This window comes from Apaloderma vittatum, unplaced genomic scaffold, assembly GCF_000703405.1.
Source record: "Apaloderma vittatum isolate BGI_N311 unplaced genomic scaffold, ASM70340v1 scaffold41158, whole genome shotgun sequence".
Lineage (NCBI taxonomy): Eukaryota > Metazoa > Chordata > Aves > Trogoniformes > Trogonidae > Apaloderma > Apaloderma vittatum.
The window spans coordinates 1-19,844 of NW_009729889.1; the positions used below are offsets into that span (position 1 = coordinate 1).

The 19,844-nt window shown below is 37.1% G+C and overlaps 1 protein-coding gene across 1 annotated transcript; it reads right to left on the reverse strand.

Annotated features, from left to right (window-relative positions):
* Window positions 1-2,463: 2,463 nt before the first annotated feature.
* On the reverse strand, window positions 2,464-19,388 carry LOC104268087 (ubiquitin carboxyl-terminal hydrolase 33; the record flags this gene model as incomplete). Its single annotated transcript, XM_009874576.1, has 13 exons — window positions 2,464-3,654; window positions 5,532-5,600; window positions 6,234-6,336; window positions 8,176-8,284; window positions 10,593-10,674; window positions 12,037-12,206; window positions 14,468-14,594; window positions 15,185-15,365; window positions 16,121-16,166; window positions 16,965-16,998; window positions 17,577-17,671; window positions 17,783-17,955; window positions 19,276-19,388. Coding segments are annotated over 13 exons (1,460 nt in total), but the record flags the coding sequence as incomplete, so codon positions are not given.
* Between the last annotated feature and the right edge of the window lie 456 nt (window positions 19,389-19,844).

Consider the following 19,844-nt stretch of genomic DNA (forward strand, 5'->3'; position numbering starts at 1 on the left):
AGAGGCCGGCCCAGCCCTAACCCACAACACGGGACTACCCAACTTCAACAACGAATTAGCATCAGAGATTTGTCTTATTGTCTTCAGAACTTCCCTAATTTCCTAATGTTCCTGTCACAGAAAATGAAGAGACTGGCCTTTAAGTCTGTAAAGGTATAACACAGGATAATTTTACAACTAATGAGCAGGTCATTTTTATTTGCTTTATTAAGCAAGAGGACAACTTAGCTCTCACCTCCTAAGTGTATTATAAAAGTGCCTTATTTTACTACTGCATAATTCAACAGCTCTTCTGCTAATCTTTTTCCCTCCAGCTATACTGTTCAGCTACATTGCACAGTAGCTCTCTCCTCAATGCTGGGGGGTCAGATGAACGATTAGCTATATCGCTTAAAAAAAAAAAAAAAGCCTTCAAAAATTGTCAGAAAGCAAGCTTTGAGCTGGTAAGGCCCCCCGACACCTCCTATGCAGTTTTCTCCAGAAGAGAGGATTAGAGTTACCAGACTGAACAGCAGGCGTTTAACAGCTCAAATCTAGATTCCCAGCCCTAAAAGAAGGACTCCACTGGATTTTTCCCTTCTTGAAATGACAGCTTCCTTGGCACCCAAACACATTGCTGTGTTTCCTCAACTGGAAACAAATGAACAAAGAATCCAAATAGTCTGGTGAAAGGCTTATGGAAAAAAATAATTTCCACAGCCCCTTCCTGAGATGCATTCTTTGGTTGCTGCAGATCAGACAGCTCTTCACAGCAAAGGCTTCTCTTCTACCTACTCTCAGAGTTGTTGCCTTCCCTCCAGCATACACAAGGCACCCATCTGGAGTTCTCCCACACTGCCTTGCTTTAAAAGGCTGCTTCCATTTCTGTGGCACGAAATCCCTCACAGAGCTCTCAAAGAGCTAAAAACAAGACAGTCATTCCTTTGGAGCTTTATGTCTTAAATACTATTTCATCTCTGCAAACTCAGTTTTTTGTTAGGTTTGTTGTTTGTTTTGTTTTTTATTTACAGCACGACAAACAGTCATAGTGTGAAGAGGCCTTTTACTGCAGTGACAGAGGCATTTCACAAACTGCGAGTTTAAAGCGTCTCCTTACTGATCTGTGTGCATCACAGCTTAAGGTTATATTTGACTACAGATTGCCAGACACGCAGTGTAAGAGACTGACAAAACTGTTAGAAGGTTTCTAGATTTCTAGCAGGCTACCAAAGCTCAGCACCATGGCTAAAACTGAGGCAAATATCCCTACTCATCTAGGAAAAACTGTGAACTATTATCCAGCAATTACTTCCACATTGGAATTTTTGCATCTTCGGCATTCTTTCGAGAGAACAACTTTGTTTTCAACACTGGGTCTTGCTGCTCAATGAAATAACCTCTCCTCAACTTGTATTTATCACCACATAGCATCCAGAATTGGGAACAGTAGAGATGAGATCTCCCAACAAGCACAGCACCAAGTAGAGCAGAATAATTACCTCCTGTGCCTCACATCTGATGCTTTTGTTGCTATTACTCAGAACAGGTTTTGTTTTGCTATCATTGGATTTTAACTCTTAGTCTCATCTGCTATAATAACCAGAATACCCTAATATGAAGAAAAACCCCACAATAGAGGTGAGAAGTTAGAACAGCCTTCCGCAGACCAAGGTCAGCAAGTTACTACTCACTGTTCATAAGCAAGCTCACTTCAACTTAATGAGACAAGTCTCTAGTAGTAACTGATATGTTTACCTTGTACATACAGGAGTAACTTGATACTAACTTCAGTTTGCCTTATGTACTCCTATAAAATGGTCCAAATGCATTGTCTGGCATTAGAAGTCTCTACTCGATGTTTCTTTACATTTACACACATGTACATGGGAGGCTTCTCAGCTCCTGATGTCCCATGACCTCCTCTGGAATTTAAAGAATACTTATATAAAAGTTCAGAAACTTAATGGGCTGGTTAAGAGTTACCTGCAACACAGTTTAAAATTGAAAAATGTTTTTCTTATGTACCAGCCATATACTCAGTGGCTCCATACTGCTGTCCATTTGCACCTCTTACTGGCACTGCTGTGTTTTTAGCTCCAGTTCATCTCCAGTAGGGTGCAGAAAACACTGGGATTTACATTCTGACACAACTGACTTCTCCTACGCAGCACATTAGCACTTACTTAAGGTTAGAGAACACCTGCTCTAGGACTCCTACAGGTGGTTTTTTAACCAGAATGGCTTTATATGCTTTACAAAGCTCAAAACCAGTTTGATTTTATACTAGATATAAGAACATCCAGAAGAATGTTATGTCAGCATTTTCTTACCTCAGAGGTAGGACTGTCAGAAATCACTGCCTAGCCAAAAGACGGTCAGGAAATACATTTACATGGGTGTGAGAGCAGTACACGGCATCACTTCACAAGTTTGCTATTGATGTAATAAATGAAAAAAATTTCAGAAAGTTTCCCCGTCTTCCGCTCCATAGTTTTTGTTTGGTTTTTTTTTTTATTGATCCAGCTTTGAATAATGCTGCTTATCTGGTAACAGTATCAGGCAAAAACAAGAGCAAGTGCCATTCTGCATTCCAATAAGAATCATTCAGTAAAGTTCTGCAATAGATACATTTTATGCAGCTTCTGACATTATAGGTCATCATGCCAATGGAAATTTTTAACAATACAATAAAAACCTTCAAATCAAACTGTTTACGAATGTAATTCAAGAGATCAGACAATTTAATTTCTGAAATTTATATCACTCATATCCACAGTCATTTTACATTGCACACTTCATGCTCTCAAATGTTACCCTAGAGAAGAATAAATCTTTTGATCACGTATACTATTAATGACACTAGCCAGGTTTCTAGAGCTACAGAAGACTAGAATAAGATGGAAAATTTTGTTGGTAATAAGTTATGACATTTGCTTACTAAAACAATATTCAATCTACACTAATGTTTGATCCATTCAAATACAATAAGTATCTGGTTATTATATACTACTCATTTCATATCCTTACAGTGCAAAATAAGTGAGATTTTTTTTCCTGAGCATTTAAGAAATTTAAATCCTGATGGTAATCCATTTAAAATATACTCCCTCTATACCTAGGCTTGTCAAGACTGTACAGTTAAGACAGGTGAAAGTTTATAGATATCAGAAGCCCAAACAGAAATCAAAAGGGTTACTGAACACTTCTAAAATTTGTCCCCATTTTTCAAGTCTAAGGATATAACAGGATTTTGACTTACAGCAAAAAGTTCAGAAATCACTTTGTTTTTCCATTGACCAAACATTCCCAAATGTACAAACCACATGCCTTCCAAAGTAGAGAAACTGCCTCTATTGAAACAAATTGTAATACATATTTTAACTTACTATTCTGTAGTTAATGTAATGCCCAGTGAGCTGTGCCTCCAACAGACATAAGAGAATAAACTTTTAGGAATGTATTTTGGGCATTTTGTAAGGAAGCTGGCTTCCTTACAAGTTCATCTGTTTCTCAGTAGCTACAGACCATGAGTTTCTAATTCAATCTTCTCCTCTGTCTGCAAGATATCAGGTTCTACGGGAGGAACAGGTGGTCTGAGTATAATCTCTGGACCTCCACCATAGATTGACTGAAGAAAATTCCACGTTTCTTCAGATATTTGTCCAGAATCTGCACCTGAAAACATTTTAAGAATTTTAATTACTATTTAGAATAATTATTTCATGATTTCTTTCAGTTCCATAACATATACAACCCCCAAAAATAACAATATAAATTCAAAATTAAAATCCTAAGCTGAACTTGTGCTTTATCTTGCACTGTCAAACCCAACAACATATTTTCTGTTAACTTTATGCTTACTGATTCTTGCAACTAGCTGCTCTATGTTATCTAGTACTTAATATACCTCAAGCATAAAACACATGAAGGTTCTACGACAAACATCTTATCTTTTATTTATCAATCAAGCTGACAACTGACACAGGAAATAACAATTCATATTAATATAAGGCCATGCAGTCACATCAATTACATAATAAAGTTCAAGGACTCAAGGCTCTTGTTTCCAAAGAAATACATATTGACAGTAAACAGTGAAAGTGTTAGAACCACAGGTAAATTCTCAGAACCTCAGAGAGAACCAACTATTAGGACATGAACAACCCTTCTAACGCTCCTTACACGTAGCCCTGATGGGTCAGACTGATTTCTCTTTGTTCTCTGATTAGAGTCTTTGCTTATGATTCCCCTCCCCTGGCTAGAGGTCCCCTTCCTGCCTCAAGTGAGCGTCCAACATTCATTTCTGATTTGCTGTAACCTTTTACACCAGTAAAGAGCAAGGCAGCACCAGCACACTGACCCTCCCGGTTTTAACACAAGGATCCTGTCTGATACAGCTGAAGTGATTTCTTCACACTAATGTAGGCAGAGAGGACAAGCTTCTATCCTACCAGAATGAACACCCTCTTCTTTAAGCAACTCATTAAAAACCTGTCCCACAGCAAGTTGCCCCCAATATCCTTATTAGATTCCAGCCCCTCAAACGCTCCAGGTTATCTGAACAGTCACAGCGCACTAATGCACTGGGATCAGGACCACTGGACCACAGAAATATGCAATATTCTGCTCCCACCCCTTCTCTCATGACTTGAGAGAAATTTTCCACAAGATATTTTTCTTCATTTCTACTCAGGGTCAAATTTGAATTCAACAACTGGCTAATTGACTACCAAGTACTGGTTCCAAAATTACTTTTTTTTTTTTTAATATGTCAGTCGGATGCTTTATACATCGTATTTGACTTCTACGTTGGTGCTTATATGATTAAAATGTAGTGCAAAACTTGTGAGTGAAGGAACTCAGTCTTCTTTAAATACACTCCTAACATTCTACAACTGGTGGCCTCCAGGGAACTGCCACTGGTAGGTCCACTGCATGCAGAGGCATTAAGTTAAACTGGAAAAAAAAATCAGTTAAATAAATGTTTAACTTATCACTGCCATTTTATTTTCTTTTAAGCTGAGCTTCAACTAATTTAAATATTCGTAGGAAGTATAAAGTCTTCATAAAGCAGGTCATATTTGGTTTCTTTGAAATCAAATTTCAAATAAATGACCTTTAGGCATCTGGCTGTGAAGAATAACAAAGGAATCTGTACCTTTGCACGCTAGAGAAGTTTTTGCAATGTATAGCAGGAAACAACTTCCAGAAAAATGAGAGACATTTACCTACCGTGGTTTATTTCCCTCTGTCAGAAGTAGCTCTTAATTCAAATTAGGTTTTAAGCTTCAAATAACTACATAGAGATATATGACACAGTCTAAAAAGCCAAACATCTTCCAATTTACATTAAGAAAACCCAAATTCAACCAAGTGACACAAAGCCAAAGCACACTTTGCCATTTTAAAGTTACTCTGCACCTCCTTCTACACTCTCATCTGCAATTGCCATTTTATTGTAACAGTTGAAAAAGAAATTCCAAATACATTTCCCCAGATGTCAGCAAATGGATTATAAGGAGCTCAAAGCTGCAGCACTGTTGGACACCTACCTTGTTTTAGGCCAGCATTTCCACACTTTGTCACTGCGATCTTAGCATTATCAATAGGACCAGGGGGATCTAGTGAGACAGAAAGACCATTAAAATTGGGAAAGCTGAGAAGTGGCAGTTTGGAGGTTCTAGTTTTAAATGGAAGGAAAACCAGCTTGTTTATTTACTGCTTGTTCTTGTACTGCTTAGAAGTACATTCTAAATTGTTAAAAGCTAATCAGAATTTTAATTAAGAGCAAGATTTTCCAAGCATTCATGATTACAGCAAGTCTTCAAGCAACATCAAACACAAATCACCCCTAGCAAAGTTGTCCTCGAGCAGACTCAGCTGCTACTCAGTTATCAATGAGTTCAGGCTGTGACAGTGAGGTCACCTTTCCTCTAGAAGCTGGACTGTTATCTATTACTTCGCGCAGCAAAATACCACCTCCTGGTACCGAGACCCAAATTTCCTGCCACTAATGGCAAAGCCCCTGCAAAACTACCTCACTATCCGTTTTTGTGAATTATTTTATTACGTTCTCTAATTTGGTTCCCGGATACATTCGTAACCTAGAAAATCTGTCTTGGATGTTTGTTCTAAGAATTTTTGTTACCTTCTCTATGTGCTCTTCCTTCTCCCAAGGCAGAAACAATTTACTTAATCAGTATGACTACAAGACAACAAAGATGACCCGTATTTCAAAATGGACAACAACTTACCACTGTCTTTACCCTTTACGAATCCTTCCCATTCTCTGAACCACTGCATACTGATGCAGTAAAACGTTGATGGAGATTCTTCTTCTTGGAACGCTCTATTAAGCTGAAAGGAAAAAGAACCTGTGAGGGTTTTGCCTTTTTTTTCCCCTTTAAACCCCTGAATTCTTAACAAATGTAATTAACAGCATAATATTACACTGCCACAGAACACTTCAGAGAACGACTGGCCATCAGGACACCCGACCAATTCCCAAGGTGAGATTGGGATGTAGTGGTGGCCTTCACACTAAAAGATGGCTTACTCTTTACTTGAGAATTTATTTTTTCCTGAAAACAGCAACAAGTTCTTAAGCACAAATGCTTACCCATCAAACACTACCGGATAATTATTGTGAAGGCTGAACTTCCAAGTAGCCAAAGAAAGTAGAAAATTTATTTTTGTAAACGAAAACAAAACAGTGTTTTGAAAAATTTCCTCTGTAATTTTATGCAAGGGCCTTTGTTTGATGAACTGAATCTTCATCTATGTTTGGTTATCCCCTAATACTTTGAAAAGATGACGGTATGATTCCAAGAAAGGCACAGCGAACTAACACACTAGGATTTTTCATGGATTTCTCTTTGCTTCAGTTTAAAAAAGGTGACATATTTTTATTCCTATTATAAAAAAAAATTTCATACCCTAGTGTTCTGAACTTCTGTTGCAAAGTAATGCAAGTAGCTGGTTTTTGTAATTTATACAGTCAAGTAAAAAGTCTCAGCTGCATTTAACTAAATGTCTTAAAATCATTGTGAAAAAATATTTTTTTATAACTAAGATTATACGAATTTTAACATTTTATTATTTTTCAGAGACTACAGATATTTTCACAATGTTATTAAGTCACTTAAACCTTTAAAACCATGATGGTTTAGCTCTGTAATAATATAACTACACTTCCCCCTTGAAGCCATGAACCTAAAGCATCAACACAACTTGTTAAGGTTTCTGATAGAATAAGTTTTGCAATCATTCCCCAAAGGAATTTTTACATAGGATAACAGAATTTTCTGTCTGCTAACCAGCAGCAATACTTGCACAGAAGTGCAAATATAATCGTTGTCTATACTGGAAAAATACTGATTGCTATAGTAAATGAAGTTGACTCAATGTTATTAATAATAATTACTGTCCATTGGTAACTCAGACTAAGGAAAAATCAATTACCAAAAAGTTCAAATAGCAGTTAAAATGCTGAAGAGCTGACACAGTCTCTGAACTGTGACTAAAGCACAGTTACAACTGGAAGAACAGCTGCAATTCTGTTTTTCTCCCTCTCGTGAATTAAGATAGCAGAAATGGATCTCCAATACCCTGCATTTATTTTTACGGAAAACTTGAAAACATGTTTTTGGTTTAAGAATTACAATATCATTACTACTAGCTATTTTACCATTCAGCCTCATGCACATGATCTCACAGAAAATATAGGAACTGCTTGATATTAATTTTACAGATCCGTCATAATACCAAGGTATTTACTTCACAGTGAATTATTTATGTTTGTTTCTGTGCCTCATGACGTTTTTAACATTAGAGCTAAAGATTAACTATTTGCTGACACGGTATTATTGCACTTAAACCTCATCAGACTGCACAGAATAGATCAGGGTATAAAGAAGATGTGGCTCACGTGGCTGCACTCTGCTTCCATATCATAAAAAAGCAGTTTAAGAAACGCATTAAATATTGTCTCTAAGTACATTTCCATCTGAACAGTTACCTGGAATATCACAAGAACATTACTGTTGCCAACAGGAAAGAAGGGATTCTACAGAGGTGTACAGAAGGAAATTCCCTGTGTTAGAGGAATCACCTCTGCACTTCTGGCAACCCCTTGACTCAAGTCATGAGTGTCACAGGATGTCACAAAGCAGAATGAATAAGTGTTTACTTTTTTACCCGAATAAACATTTCCAATTCATTTTTCCTTCTTTTTTCAATTCTTTCAGACTCTATTTGGCAGGTGTGACAAACGTACAGATGGTTAACAGCTGGTCCTCCTCCATATCTGCAGTAGAAGTTAAAAACCATTAACCTCGTGGAAAATACAATATATTAAGATCATGCACCTCTAGACATCTCAAGTGTCAGCTTCATATAATATGTAACTGCCAGTCACACTGATCCACAAATGCCATAATTTATTTTCCCAGTAATATTTTGTTTCTCATTCTAAGACATAAGCATCTTCGAAGATCTGACTGCCTCAAGCCACTAGAAATCCTCTCAAAGTCCCCTTCAAAAGGCATTTACTACGGGAGGAACGTGTCAACGAGCAAGTATTCTGCTATAAATACACCATGTGTGATTTTATTAAAGGCCTCTAAGAAACAGCTCAGGGAAATGTTCCAGCCAGTTCATCTTAAACATGTTCCTCCATTCCACCACACACTCCTCATCAGTTTGCTACTTCCCCGACACCAGCCTCCAAACTTCTTTATTCTCCATGACCCTCCCCTTCCATATTTGCTACTTGGAAATATTTACTAAATTTTAACTAAATATTTATTAAAACACACATTAAAATAAGGATATTCCAGGTTCTACTTCCTGGCCGAATAATTATTCTTGTCAGAGCTGTGTTCTATTCCAATTTTCTCCTCAAAAAGTTCAGATTTTGTTCCAAAAATCTTACATTAAATTAGATAAAAGAGAGAACTCTTAACTATAACAGCATGAATTCAAGTTCAAAATATGAAAGCTCTTTAAAAAGAATGAAAAATAAATATGTTTACTTAGTGAATAAAACTAAACAAAAATCTGCCATGGAAGTAATTGCTTTTTTCCTCTTTTGTCAGTCCATCAAAATAACTTGGGATGTTATTTTTTTCTCTCCAAATACAGAAGTGTTTTATTTTAAAGCATTACAAAAGTGTTGTGTGTGTTACACATGTATTATTAAAGTGCTGTATTAAAGCATTATTTCAATACGACGCACTTGTACATACAAATTTTTTGGCAGGTACTCAATTATCCAAACTTGAGAGATACCCGTTTCTTAAAACGAGCACCTACCACTTAGAATGTACCTCTGAAGATGACACTTTGTCTTTAGACTGCACTGATCCATTCGCAAGCTTTTAACTAAAATAGGTTAAGTATGAATTAGACTGTATTATCTCCAAATAACTCTGAACCCAAAGTATTTGGAACTGAAGTAATGCCATGGGAGCAACAAAATATCTGCCTGAGACATGGCTTGGCAACTGGCATCCCAGACAAACATTTCCTTATCTCAGTACAAGTCAGCTCCACCATATCTTGCTTCCTCACCCACTAAAGCCGAGGTATTCTCCCATAATTTCCAGATAACAGCAAGACAAAAAGCAAAACATCAAGTAACCAGATAGTACAGACAAATGTAGCAATAACAATTCACATCTCTCCTACCCAGCAGATTACTCTCAAAATCTGGAGGACTCTACTCTCTCTGGGACTTCTACTTTTCCATCAAATGATTGAAGTGTGACATCTTGTTAAGAAAGTTTACAGAAAAGGGAAATGAATGAGAATTTTAAACAATTTTCCTTCAGATTTAAAAACCATTTCTGTATACTGAAAATGAAGAATGCCTTTGTCAGTTGGAAGAAAAATTCACTACATCTAAGAAAGTAGAAATAAGCTGGAAACAATATTGTTTCTATTTTTTGCTCGTGTGCATTGAAACTTCAGAACAAATGAAACCACAACCCTGTAGCTATCGTGCTTAGGTGGCAGGAAATTAACAGCTAAAAATATTTAATGCAAGTGTAACACAGTCCTTAAGGTCATCAGCAAAGCTCTCCTCATGCTTTGTTTCTTTAAAAGGACACAGATCTATGCATCCCCCCTTCATAACCAAGCACTTCAACTTGCCCTACATTAAACAAGTGTGGAGCAGTCATTGGAACATTTAGAGAGAAGTTATTTTGAAGCAGTGCTGGAAGTTGAGGCTACGGATTCAAAGCCAACATAAAAGAAAAGCTGCCTCCAGCCAACAAGAGAACAGGAAGCTGATACAGAGAGCTCCTTCAGAATACTTCTTGCAAAGTATGCTTGTGCTGACCTACTTTGTGTCGTTTTGTACATACCACACGTGTCTACTGCTTTAATACTTGAGTAGTGTCCCAGTAACACACTATGTAGGCTTTCAGCATGATTTTTGCACAAGCAAATTATATAAATCAGCCGTTTGCAACCCCTTTACTTAGCTTTATGCCAAGAGTTTATATATCTCTTTCTGAGCAACGAATCCTCAAGTCTGATATTGCTGCTTGGCACATATTTGCTCTGAAACTGTAGCACTGGATTTTTTCCAGTTACAGTACAAAACTGACCTGCTATACAGATTATCCCATATATTTTGAGGTAGCATTACAACTAGGTCCTCTATGAAGTTAGCTTTGTGTGGAGGGACACCTGCAGAAGCAAAAAACCAGAACATTAGTAGGAAGCAAGGGGGAGAAGGAGATTATCTTAGAGGTCTCTAAATTCAAAAAAAAAAAAAAAGAGAGAGAGAGAGAGAGAGAGAGAAAAAACCAAACAAACCCTTTTAAAAAATTCAGAGAAATTGTGAGAAACAAATTTTACCACAGTATAATCTATTACTGTATTTAAAGCAATCATTGTAATTTTAGTCTTTTATGGGACTGAGAAGTTTATAAAAAGCAGAATAAAACTACAAGAAAGATTAAAATGAAAGGGCTAGAATCCTTTTTAGATGCCGATTTCAAAACGTTTAAGGTACGCAACAAAAAAAATAGAGCGATTAAATATTTTGTTTATGCGTGTAAACACATTAACAAACTATTCAAAATTCACTTCTTTGCTGTAGACCTTTTTGAATCACTGCAAACAGCACGAGTGCATGAAAGTAGCAAAATCTGGAGGGAGGCAAAACCAGAAGGGCTTGCAGAAACAGAAGTGTCGGGTTGAAGTGCGTGGCAAGCAGCAGCGCGCTATGCAGCGACTCTTCTGAACGGCGCAAATCTAGTAGGTCAGGTACTTGTACACCGAGAGTCACCTGCTCTAACTCTGCAAAAGGAAAGCCAGAGCCACGAGGGCTCACACATACACAGCCTGAAAATATTCCTGTGGTAAAAGTTTGGTTCAGCAACAGGCAGGCAGCACCTCTAACTGCTGACGTAATACAGCCGTACTTCTACTAAGAAAATGGGTATAAGAACACCACATAGTCATGATTTTCCCCATATGTATTTTGCTTAATGTAATTCTCTCTTTTTTATTAACATTTAGCACAAAGTAAAATTTTTATGCTCCTACACAAAGATACACAGAATTAGCACTCTATTTTCCCACTGCTATGCAGTGCATCTTCTGCATCAGACCAATTTTTTTTCCCTCTGCAGCTTTCAAACCTGCTTGTTGTTTCTAGCACACAGCTGAGAAAAATACCTAGACTGGCAGACCAAAGCATTAAGTATGATGATAAAGTGACAGGATTCTCTAAAATGGGAACATACATGCTTAGGAAACAAGCATATAAGCCAAACTGTTTCTCTTTAAGTATCAAAAAAAGCTTATAAACAAAATCCAATGTGTAGAGAAAAGGAAAAAAAATAGAACGCACAGTACCATTTCCAACTAGTCAGCTATTAAAATGAAAAAAGTAGTTTACTTAGAAGTTGCAGTTCTAATTTACCTAAGAAGGTACAGAAGTTGTAACATTCACTTAGCATTAATTAAAACAAGCATACATCCCTCTGTATTTACAAGTCAATAGAAAAATTCCTTTTAAATGATACTCAGTTACAGTCTCACCTCCATGCATACAGAGGAAGTCATTATTTGAAATTGGTCCCGGCTCTGCAAAAGTCTTGAACTTATTTAACCACTGCCTGGAAACATAGAACTGCAGAAGACTTGGTTCCATCATGTTCAGTAGCCCTGATATCCTCCGTCTCTCCTTTTGTGCTTCTTCACTGCTCTTCCTGTTACCAAAACAGGAATCATTACACAAATGTACATCCTTGGGTACGGTGTAGGTAATTTATTTTACGAAAAGTCTACTTTAGTATGGTAACGTATTAATATAGTAATGCCAATATATCAATAAAAATTATATTGATAATATATTTATTTTAATATATTTTTGTTTAGAGAGAATCGTAGAATGATTTGGGTTGGAAGGGACCTCAAAGATCATCTAGTTCCAGCCCCCCTGCCATGGCAGGGACATCTCCCACTAGACCAGGTTGCTCACAGCTCCATCCAGCCTGGCCTTAAAAACTCCCAGGGATGGTGCATTCACAATCTTCCTGGGCAACCTGTTCCAGTGCCTCACCGCCCTCAGGGGAAAGAATATAAAATACAGTAAATTACCTGGGCCATGTCTATGCTTCTAAGTTCTACTAGCACAAAGTAGTTGACTTAGCAACTTGCACCTTTTCTGCACAGCTAGGGCCACCATCTCAACGTGTGGCAGGGACCTAGACTGTCACGTTACAGAACCATGTGTCACAAGAGCCACAACATTTAGTACAGAGTGGGAAGGGCAGCAAAGACTCATTGCTCTGTTAGAGCTAAGGACAAGCATAGGTTTTAACACATGACTGCAAGAAAACTTTTTCCTGCTTAATTCAACAACTCAGAGACCCCTGGCAGCTCCTACTCAACCCACCAGCACGAGAAGGCAGATTGTTGGAGTGCAGAGACAGGAGACTCTACTGCAGAGGAGATCACTACCACAGGAGGAGGAAACGCTCTGCCCATCTGCCCATTAAGTCCATGCAGCTTTGGAGGCAAAGCTCTGCAAGCTGTACTTCTCTGGCAGACGTTCCTTATCTACCTTCACAAGTCAGGCTGAACTATAAGTAAATCAGGTATAATTCCCCTACTTTGCCTAAATTCCCCTACATTTTCTCATTAAGGCTGTTGCTGCTGTCCAAGTGGAAGTATCTCCATTCTCCTGTTTCCAGACTGAATAGAATCTCTCTTCTCCAAAAGCAAGTTTGAACTACTCATTTCATCCTCCAAAACTCTGACCTGAAAACTTGACTCAGCATCACACAAAAGCTGGGCCACCTCAGTTAAGTTACACAGTCAGAGCTGACTCACATAGTTTATAGAAAAGCTTCAGGTAGACCTAAAGGCTGTAGCAATAAATCTATTTATTGTATAGCAAAATGAGACTAAAAGAATAGGAAAAAAAACCGCTATGAACCCAATTAAAAACATTATCTGTTTAAATTCAGAGAAAAATTATTTAACAAAAACCTTAAAAGTCTGAAAATGAAGTTCAGGTAGGCAAGTCCTCTTTCCAGCTCTAATTTAAAAATGCATAAATATCTCCACTAAGCTTTCCAAAATGTGTTGAAAGAACATCTATTTTGTGTGTGTCATAGCGTTTTGTGATGCTATTCTTTTTTAAAATCCAATTTTATGAATGCTGTTATTTAGTTTAATATGTCTGCCCATAATCAGGTACCGTATTCTTTCTTGGCAATACAGCATGACTTCCTCACTTCTCCTAAAAGACCTACCTAGCCAGACTCACACAGGCTTAGCTCAGACAGTGGGGCAGGTACGAGCGCTCCTAACAAAAGTTAAAACAGTCTCACAACACATCACATTTCTTGTCCAGCTCTGACACAATCTATTTCGTGGTCAACTTGAAAATGAAAATCGAGTTAAGTCACTTTTACTGTTTCAAGTACAAAAACTTCTTAGACTGAACATGGTAACAACATGGCTTCTGGCCTTTCATCTAAACTTTCAGAAAAAACCTCAGCCTATAAAATTCCCTGAAATTAAATTACAACACAGGAAAACCTCTGTTGTTCCACATCCCATCTGTTAAGGGCTTTCCACAATTCCCTTTAGAGCTCTAACAGTTAAGAGTCTGTGTGCAAAACCTCCTCTTGTGCACAACTCCTTTCCTCTAATGCAAAATGAGGTAATTGGTGGATACTTCTAACACTTGCTTTAACTTCTGTTTCTAGTCACCTTACTATGCTTTATTTATGCATATTTAATTTTCATTTTAAGGTCCGTACGTGTTTTAGCAGTGACAGAGTAAGCGTTAAGGACGTAACTGAAGGATTAAGTCTCTATCCAGCACAGGCTTTTCTGGTTGCTCAAATTCTCCATTAGAATTCTTGTGGGGCAGCTAATTTCTGAAAGCTGCTGAACTGCTCAAAAAGTTATTTACGTACCTGACTTACCTAAGTATGATTGTATTTTGATTTCTTACCTGTAGAAGAGAACATAGGCTTCTGCGTTTTGCACTGTGGATTCGGATACTTCTGTGACACTCTGGTCATCAAATTCGTACCACAGATTATTTAAATTGTTGCGGCAATAAGCTATATAATGTCCACCTAGAGTGTTAGAAGCAAGAGCTATTAAAAAGTGTCCAGAGCTACCGATTTTACTCTGTAATACGTGAAACAGATATAAGTCTTAATAAACTCAAGTCTTACATGGGAGAAATATTAAATCATTAGCAGACACAACCTGGATATTAACTTCTCTCAAACTCATGATCAGTTTAGGGTTTTTTCCTGAATTTTTATCAGCTAGTGGAAAGCTGGACACAGCTTTCAGCATATTCTTGAACTCTTCAAGCAGCTTATTATCCAATGTACTCCTACAGCATGATATTCAAATCATAGTAAGACCTCCAGAACAATTTATCCCAATGAGCTTCCACAATGAACTCTTCAAACCTTAGTATGCTTTATAACAGAAATCAGCATAGATGTGTAACAGCTATATGGTATCAAGACCATACTTAATTGCATTTTGAAGACTATTCATAATGCATTTTACATTTTTACTATTTTTAACTACATATTCAGCTGCCAATAATTAACAATATTCATCTATTTATCCCCCAGTATATGAAGATCATCCTTAAACAGCAGTGCCAATGTGAATATCAGCTGCAAAGACAAGACCTCATACTTACTGCTTGCCGTTCCATGATGGCAGATGACAGACAAGAGATCATAAGTTACTATCTGAGCCGGACTGTCCTTCGCAAGGAAAGGCTGAAGATCAAGACCTTCCAAGGGAAAGGACACATGGGTCCCAATTTTTGTGGAAAACATAAGTTCATGTCTAAATCTTTTGAGATGAATGCACAGTATCTGTAAGAAGGATTGACAGATTCACTCAAGAACTATGCATGCTACCGTTCAATATTTAATAACTACACTGTGCGGGCTGCCTTTTCCTGTTTTAACCCCAAAAGGATCACTTTTCTTTATGGCCTAAAGCAACTATAAAAAGCTCTGTGTTGCACAGCCCTGGGTTTTTTTTTAAATATAAATAAGTAATCAATTGTAGCTAAAGAAATCAGAAATGAATCTGTAATTCTTGAAAACTTATCTTACTGACAGTACAAAAAAAAAAAACCCAACCAAAACAGTCATGAGCAGTTACTCACACCAGTGTAGCAATGAACAACATACCTTTTCCTCCATGCACCTAATGCACAATCTCATCACATGGGACATAAATTCTTCCCCATTATTGCAGCAACCAACTCATATTTATAAGCGTAAGACTGGATTGTTTTTAAAACGTAAATTTACAAGCATTATTTACAGAAAGGTTTCCAGTCGGGCTGTAGTACTTAATTCTAAGATCTGCAGTATAAGCTCTGCAGGCTGACAGTAACAACATAGAGAAACCCCATTTTTCTAACTTTTCATGTACAAGGTTCACGTTCTTAGAGGGTGAATCATCAAATGTTGCTCACGTGATTAAAACAGATGCCAATATGAAGACTCACTTTCATCATATAACACTATAAACACAATTTACTCCATGCAACTCGTTAGTCTTACCACATTCCTAATCATGCAGAAAAAGTGCTTTAAAGTGCATGTACTAACAGTACCTCAGGAAACTTTTGCACTTTGCAGAATTTCACTCCGTTTCTTAACCTAAGCAAAGAAAACAAAACGACCAATACTTAGTTCTAGAAAGGTCTTACTTTATTGTGCTAGATCAGCAAAAGTGTAAGCTGAACATTACATTAGCAAACCCAAAACATTTCTGGAATGTAGACTAGACATGGAATAGCCAAAACGATACAAATAATGACGCTTCAGAAGAAAAGACAATCTGTATCCCTGAAAATTTCAAAGCAGTGAGTACAGATAACCAAGTTCCATCTATTTAACTCTTCACATAAAGGAAAGAACTTTAAGCTTCATGAAACCTGATTATTCAGCAAAAGAGAAAAAACTAACTAAGTTTATTTTTAAGAAATTACCTAGAGCAGATCACCAGTTACATAAGCAGGGAATAACATGCCTTTTCCATAAAGGGCTTTGAGCAGTCTTCAGACCACACTTCTTGGTTCTAGTATTTAAAGCCACAGTATATTTATTTATATCACAGCAAAGTGACCTACTGAATATCAGTGAAAACGTACTAGTAATACAGAGGGCTAAAAGCTTCTATCTTATCAATCAAAAACAATTTAGAAAGGGCTAAAATTGTAAGGAACATGAAAAAGAATTAAGTCCATTTGGGTTGCGATATGGTACAGTGAGTCAGTACTTCCTGATTCCTGCACCTTTAATACTAAATTTCTGACAGCCAGAACACCAGGTAGTATCAAAAGATTAATAGTACTGTGACATATCCAACAGAAATAAACGCCTCTTGATCAACAGAAGCATTGAAGCATTGAAATTAAAACAAGTTAAAACAAATAAAGGTAGAAGCCAGCTTACTTTTTACACCTCCCACAGCTGTACATGTTATCACCTGCAAATATCAGGGAGAAGAAAACCAGTCATTACTCTCTAAATCCAGCTACCCTTCAAGCGCATACATTTGATATATAAAGATTCTTGGGAATTTATCTTTACGTTGCATTCAATATTTAACAGTCATAAGAACTAAAGAGTCATAGGAACTAAATAGAAAGGTTCTTAAGGTTTATGCTTTATGTTTTCAAGCAGGACAGCTATATCTGAAGAGACAACGCTATATAATTTAAAATAATATACTAAGTCCAAATTAAGGTTAGGAGAACGAGTATTAATATAGTGGGTTTTGAAATTTTTATGAACCTTCAACTGATGGCATTTCATTAAACCAAATTCAGATTTACTTGAGATTTCTAAAGCAGCTTTCACAGGCAATTCATGCCTCAAATATTCAGCGAAGGCAGAAGCTTACCTTTTTGAAATGAATGATTCCGTAAGAGCAAGGAATTACCTTATTACAGTCTAAGAGGTAGCCTTTGCTTAATTACGTGAAGCGAAAAAGATATTAAGCGTCTTATTGTGATAGGAAGAAAAGACCGCAGAAGAAGCAGGTTCATGTAATTAACCTCTTACCCTTGAGCTCATCTCTGGCGAAAAAGGCAGCAAGACAATCTTGTAACGTTACAACTGGACCCCAAAACCAGCTAGGAACACATGAGACAACAAACCTGAAACATCATTGACAGAAAAGAAAGAAAACCAACAAATGTTCTGCCAAAAGAGCAGAAATTGGAATTTCAAAATAGATAAATAAATAAAACAAGGTAAAAATTACTTACCTTTTGAAATATTCCATAAAAAAAGCTATCCATCCCTGGGGGGCGTACGCTTCTCCACATGACCCTGCCTTGACCAGAGATGTCTGATGGCTTGCAGAGTGGAGTTTAGCAAGATCTTCCTTACCAGGAATAGGCAAGGACAGATCCTGAAAGGTCTCCAGGGTTACAGACAGCTAAAGAAGAAAACAAATGAAACAAAATAGAGTTAAGCTTGAAGAGAAAGAGTAATCTAATTGAATTCTGTAAAGTTCACCAGTAATTACCAAGTCACTGTACAACTGAGAATTCCTCTAGGTAGCACATTAATTATAAATAACAAGATGTTAAGAATTCATTTTCTTAAAAAAAAAAAAAAATGAAAAAAAAAACATTTTAGAGTAAGCTTGCACGTTGTGTTATCTCTGAAACTTCTTTTAAGTCGTTATTTGTCTTCCTGCTAGTCATACAAAGCACTATGATTTTTGCCTCAAGCTCCCGATATATAAGCCAGTTTCAGAAAGCTTCAGCCCATTTTTTTGAGAATCTTTTCCTGTGACATTACCTTGACCAGATGTAACTGTACCCACTACAAAAGAGACCCAGCTGTGCACTTCCTTTCCCTCATGCTGAATTTAGTGACCACAGTCACAGACTAAAACATCAAGCAAATTAAAAATGATTTATTTTTTGAACTTGCTCACTAGATTAGCCTGAGGTCTTGGTATTTTTAGATCTACAAGTGAGACTGTAAGGGCATGCAGCTGCACCAGGGTTAAGTTTAAACCCTAAGTTGAGAAACTTGTCCCTAATGCAAAGATTTGGATATCCAGTATTTTATACTACTGCTTTGCAACTGAAGTGGTCCACTGGACATATTTAGATAATTGACTTTTTTTAAATGATCACATGTACTGTTCTAAATAATTCTATGAGCAAACAGCACAGAAAAATATCAACTGTTCCTGTGTTGCACCACTTCTTATAGTAGGGGACAACTTCTGAAAGCAGTTAAAGTTTCTTATCATCTGTAAAACTAAGTTTCTTTAACTGGATTTTTGAAAGGCATTAATTTTCTTAGCTTCAACCTACGTGATAAGACTGTTAGAACAGTATGACTGCACTACTGTCTTTTACTTTTCATTGTAACATCATGTTACAAAGAACCTAAGTCAGTAGCAAGTATATATTACGATATTCAGAACATTATTAAAAACTAATCATACTTAAGTGAGGTTGAAGAGCAAGCCTCTTCCTCTATCCTTGCTGTAAGTCAATACTCAGAATGTTATTTTTCAGCTCTGGGTAAATATCCAGCTCAATGAACACAAGCTAGTCTAAACACAAAGTGCTGGTAACAGCTGCTCTTACTCTTTGAGTAAACAAGTAGGAAACATGAGGAAATCCACCACAAAAGAACAAAGTTAACAGAAAATGACTGTATTCATAAAGCTGTAAGTATCTGTATTTGGAAAACAAACACAAAACCTCCTAAAACTTCCCCCCTCCTTACTCACCCTATCACAAGTCAAGCACTGTACTGAGCTTATGATAGTCCCATCAAATATATCAGAGATCACACTCCTGTACTTCTTGCGCTTCTTTCTTTTTGGTGATGGCATAGTTGAAACTACAAAATGACAAAAATAAAATGCTGGAAGTAAATCAAGATACAGTGGATTCCAGATTTCCTTTAACTTTCCATAACATTAGAGATCATCCATATCTAGATTAAATTATGAGCTAAAACTTGTTTTCTATTTACTAAATATTTCTTAGAAATTACACAACCAGCTCACTGCTAGTACCAGGCAATTAATTTAGATTCCTCAAGCAGTTGATGGGGGGCATACATGCGCTCCCCATCCGAATCCACTACGAATTAGGTGAAGACACAAGGGCAGTCTCTTGGGCTCTGCAGACTACCGGAACTGCAGGCCAAAATAAAGACCACAAAACCTCCTCTGCAGTCAGTATGTTACCCAAGAGACCACTCAAAAAAATCTTGTAGGAGTAGAAGGAAAACTCTGCCAAAATCCTGACAGCCATAACAAGATAAGCAGTGAAACATGGAAATAATTACAAT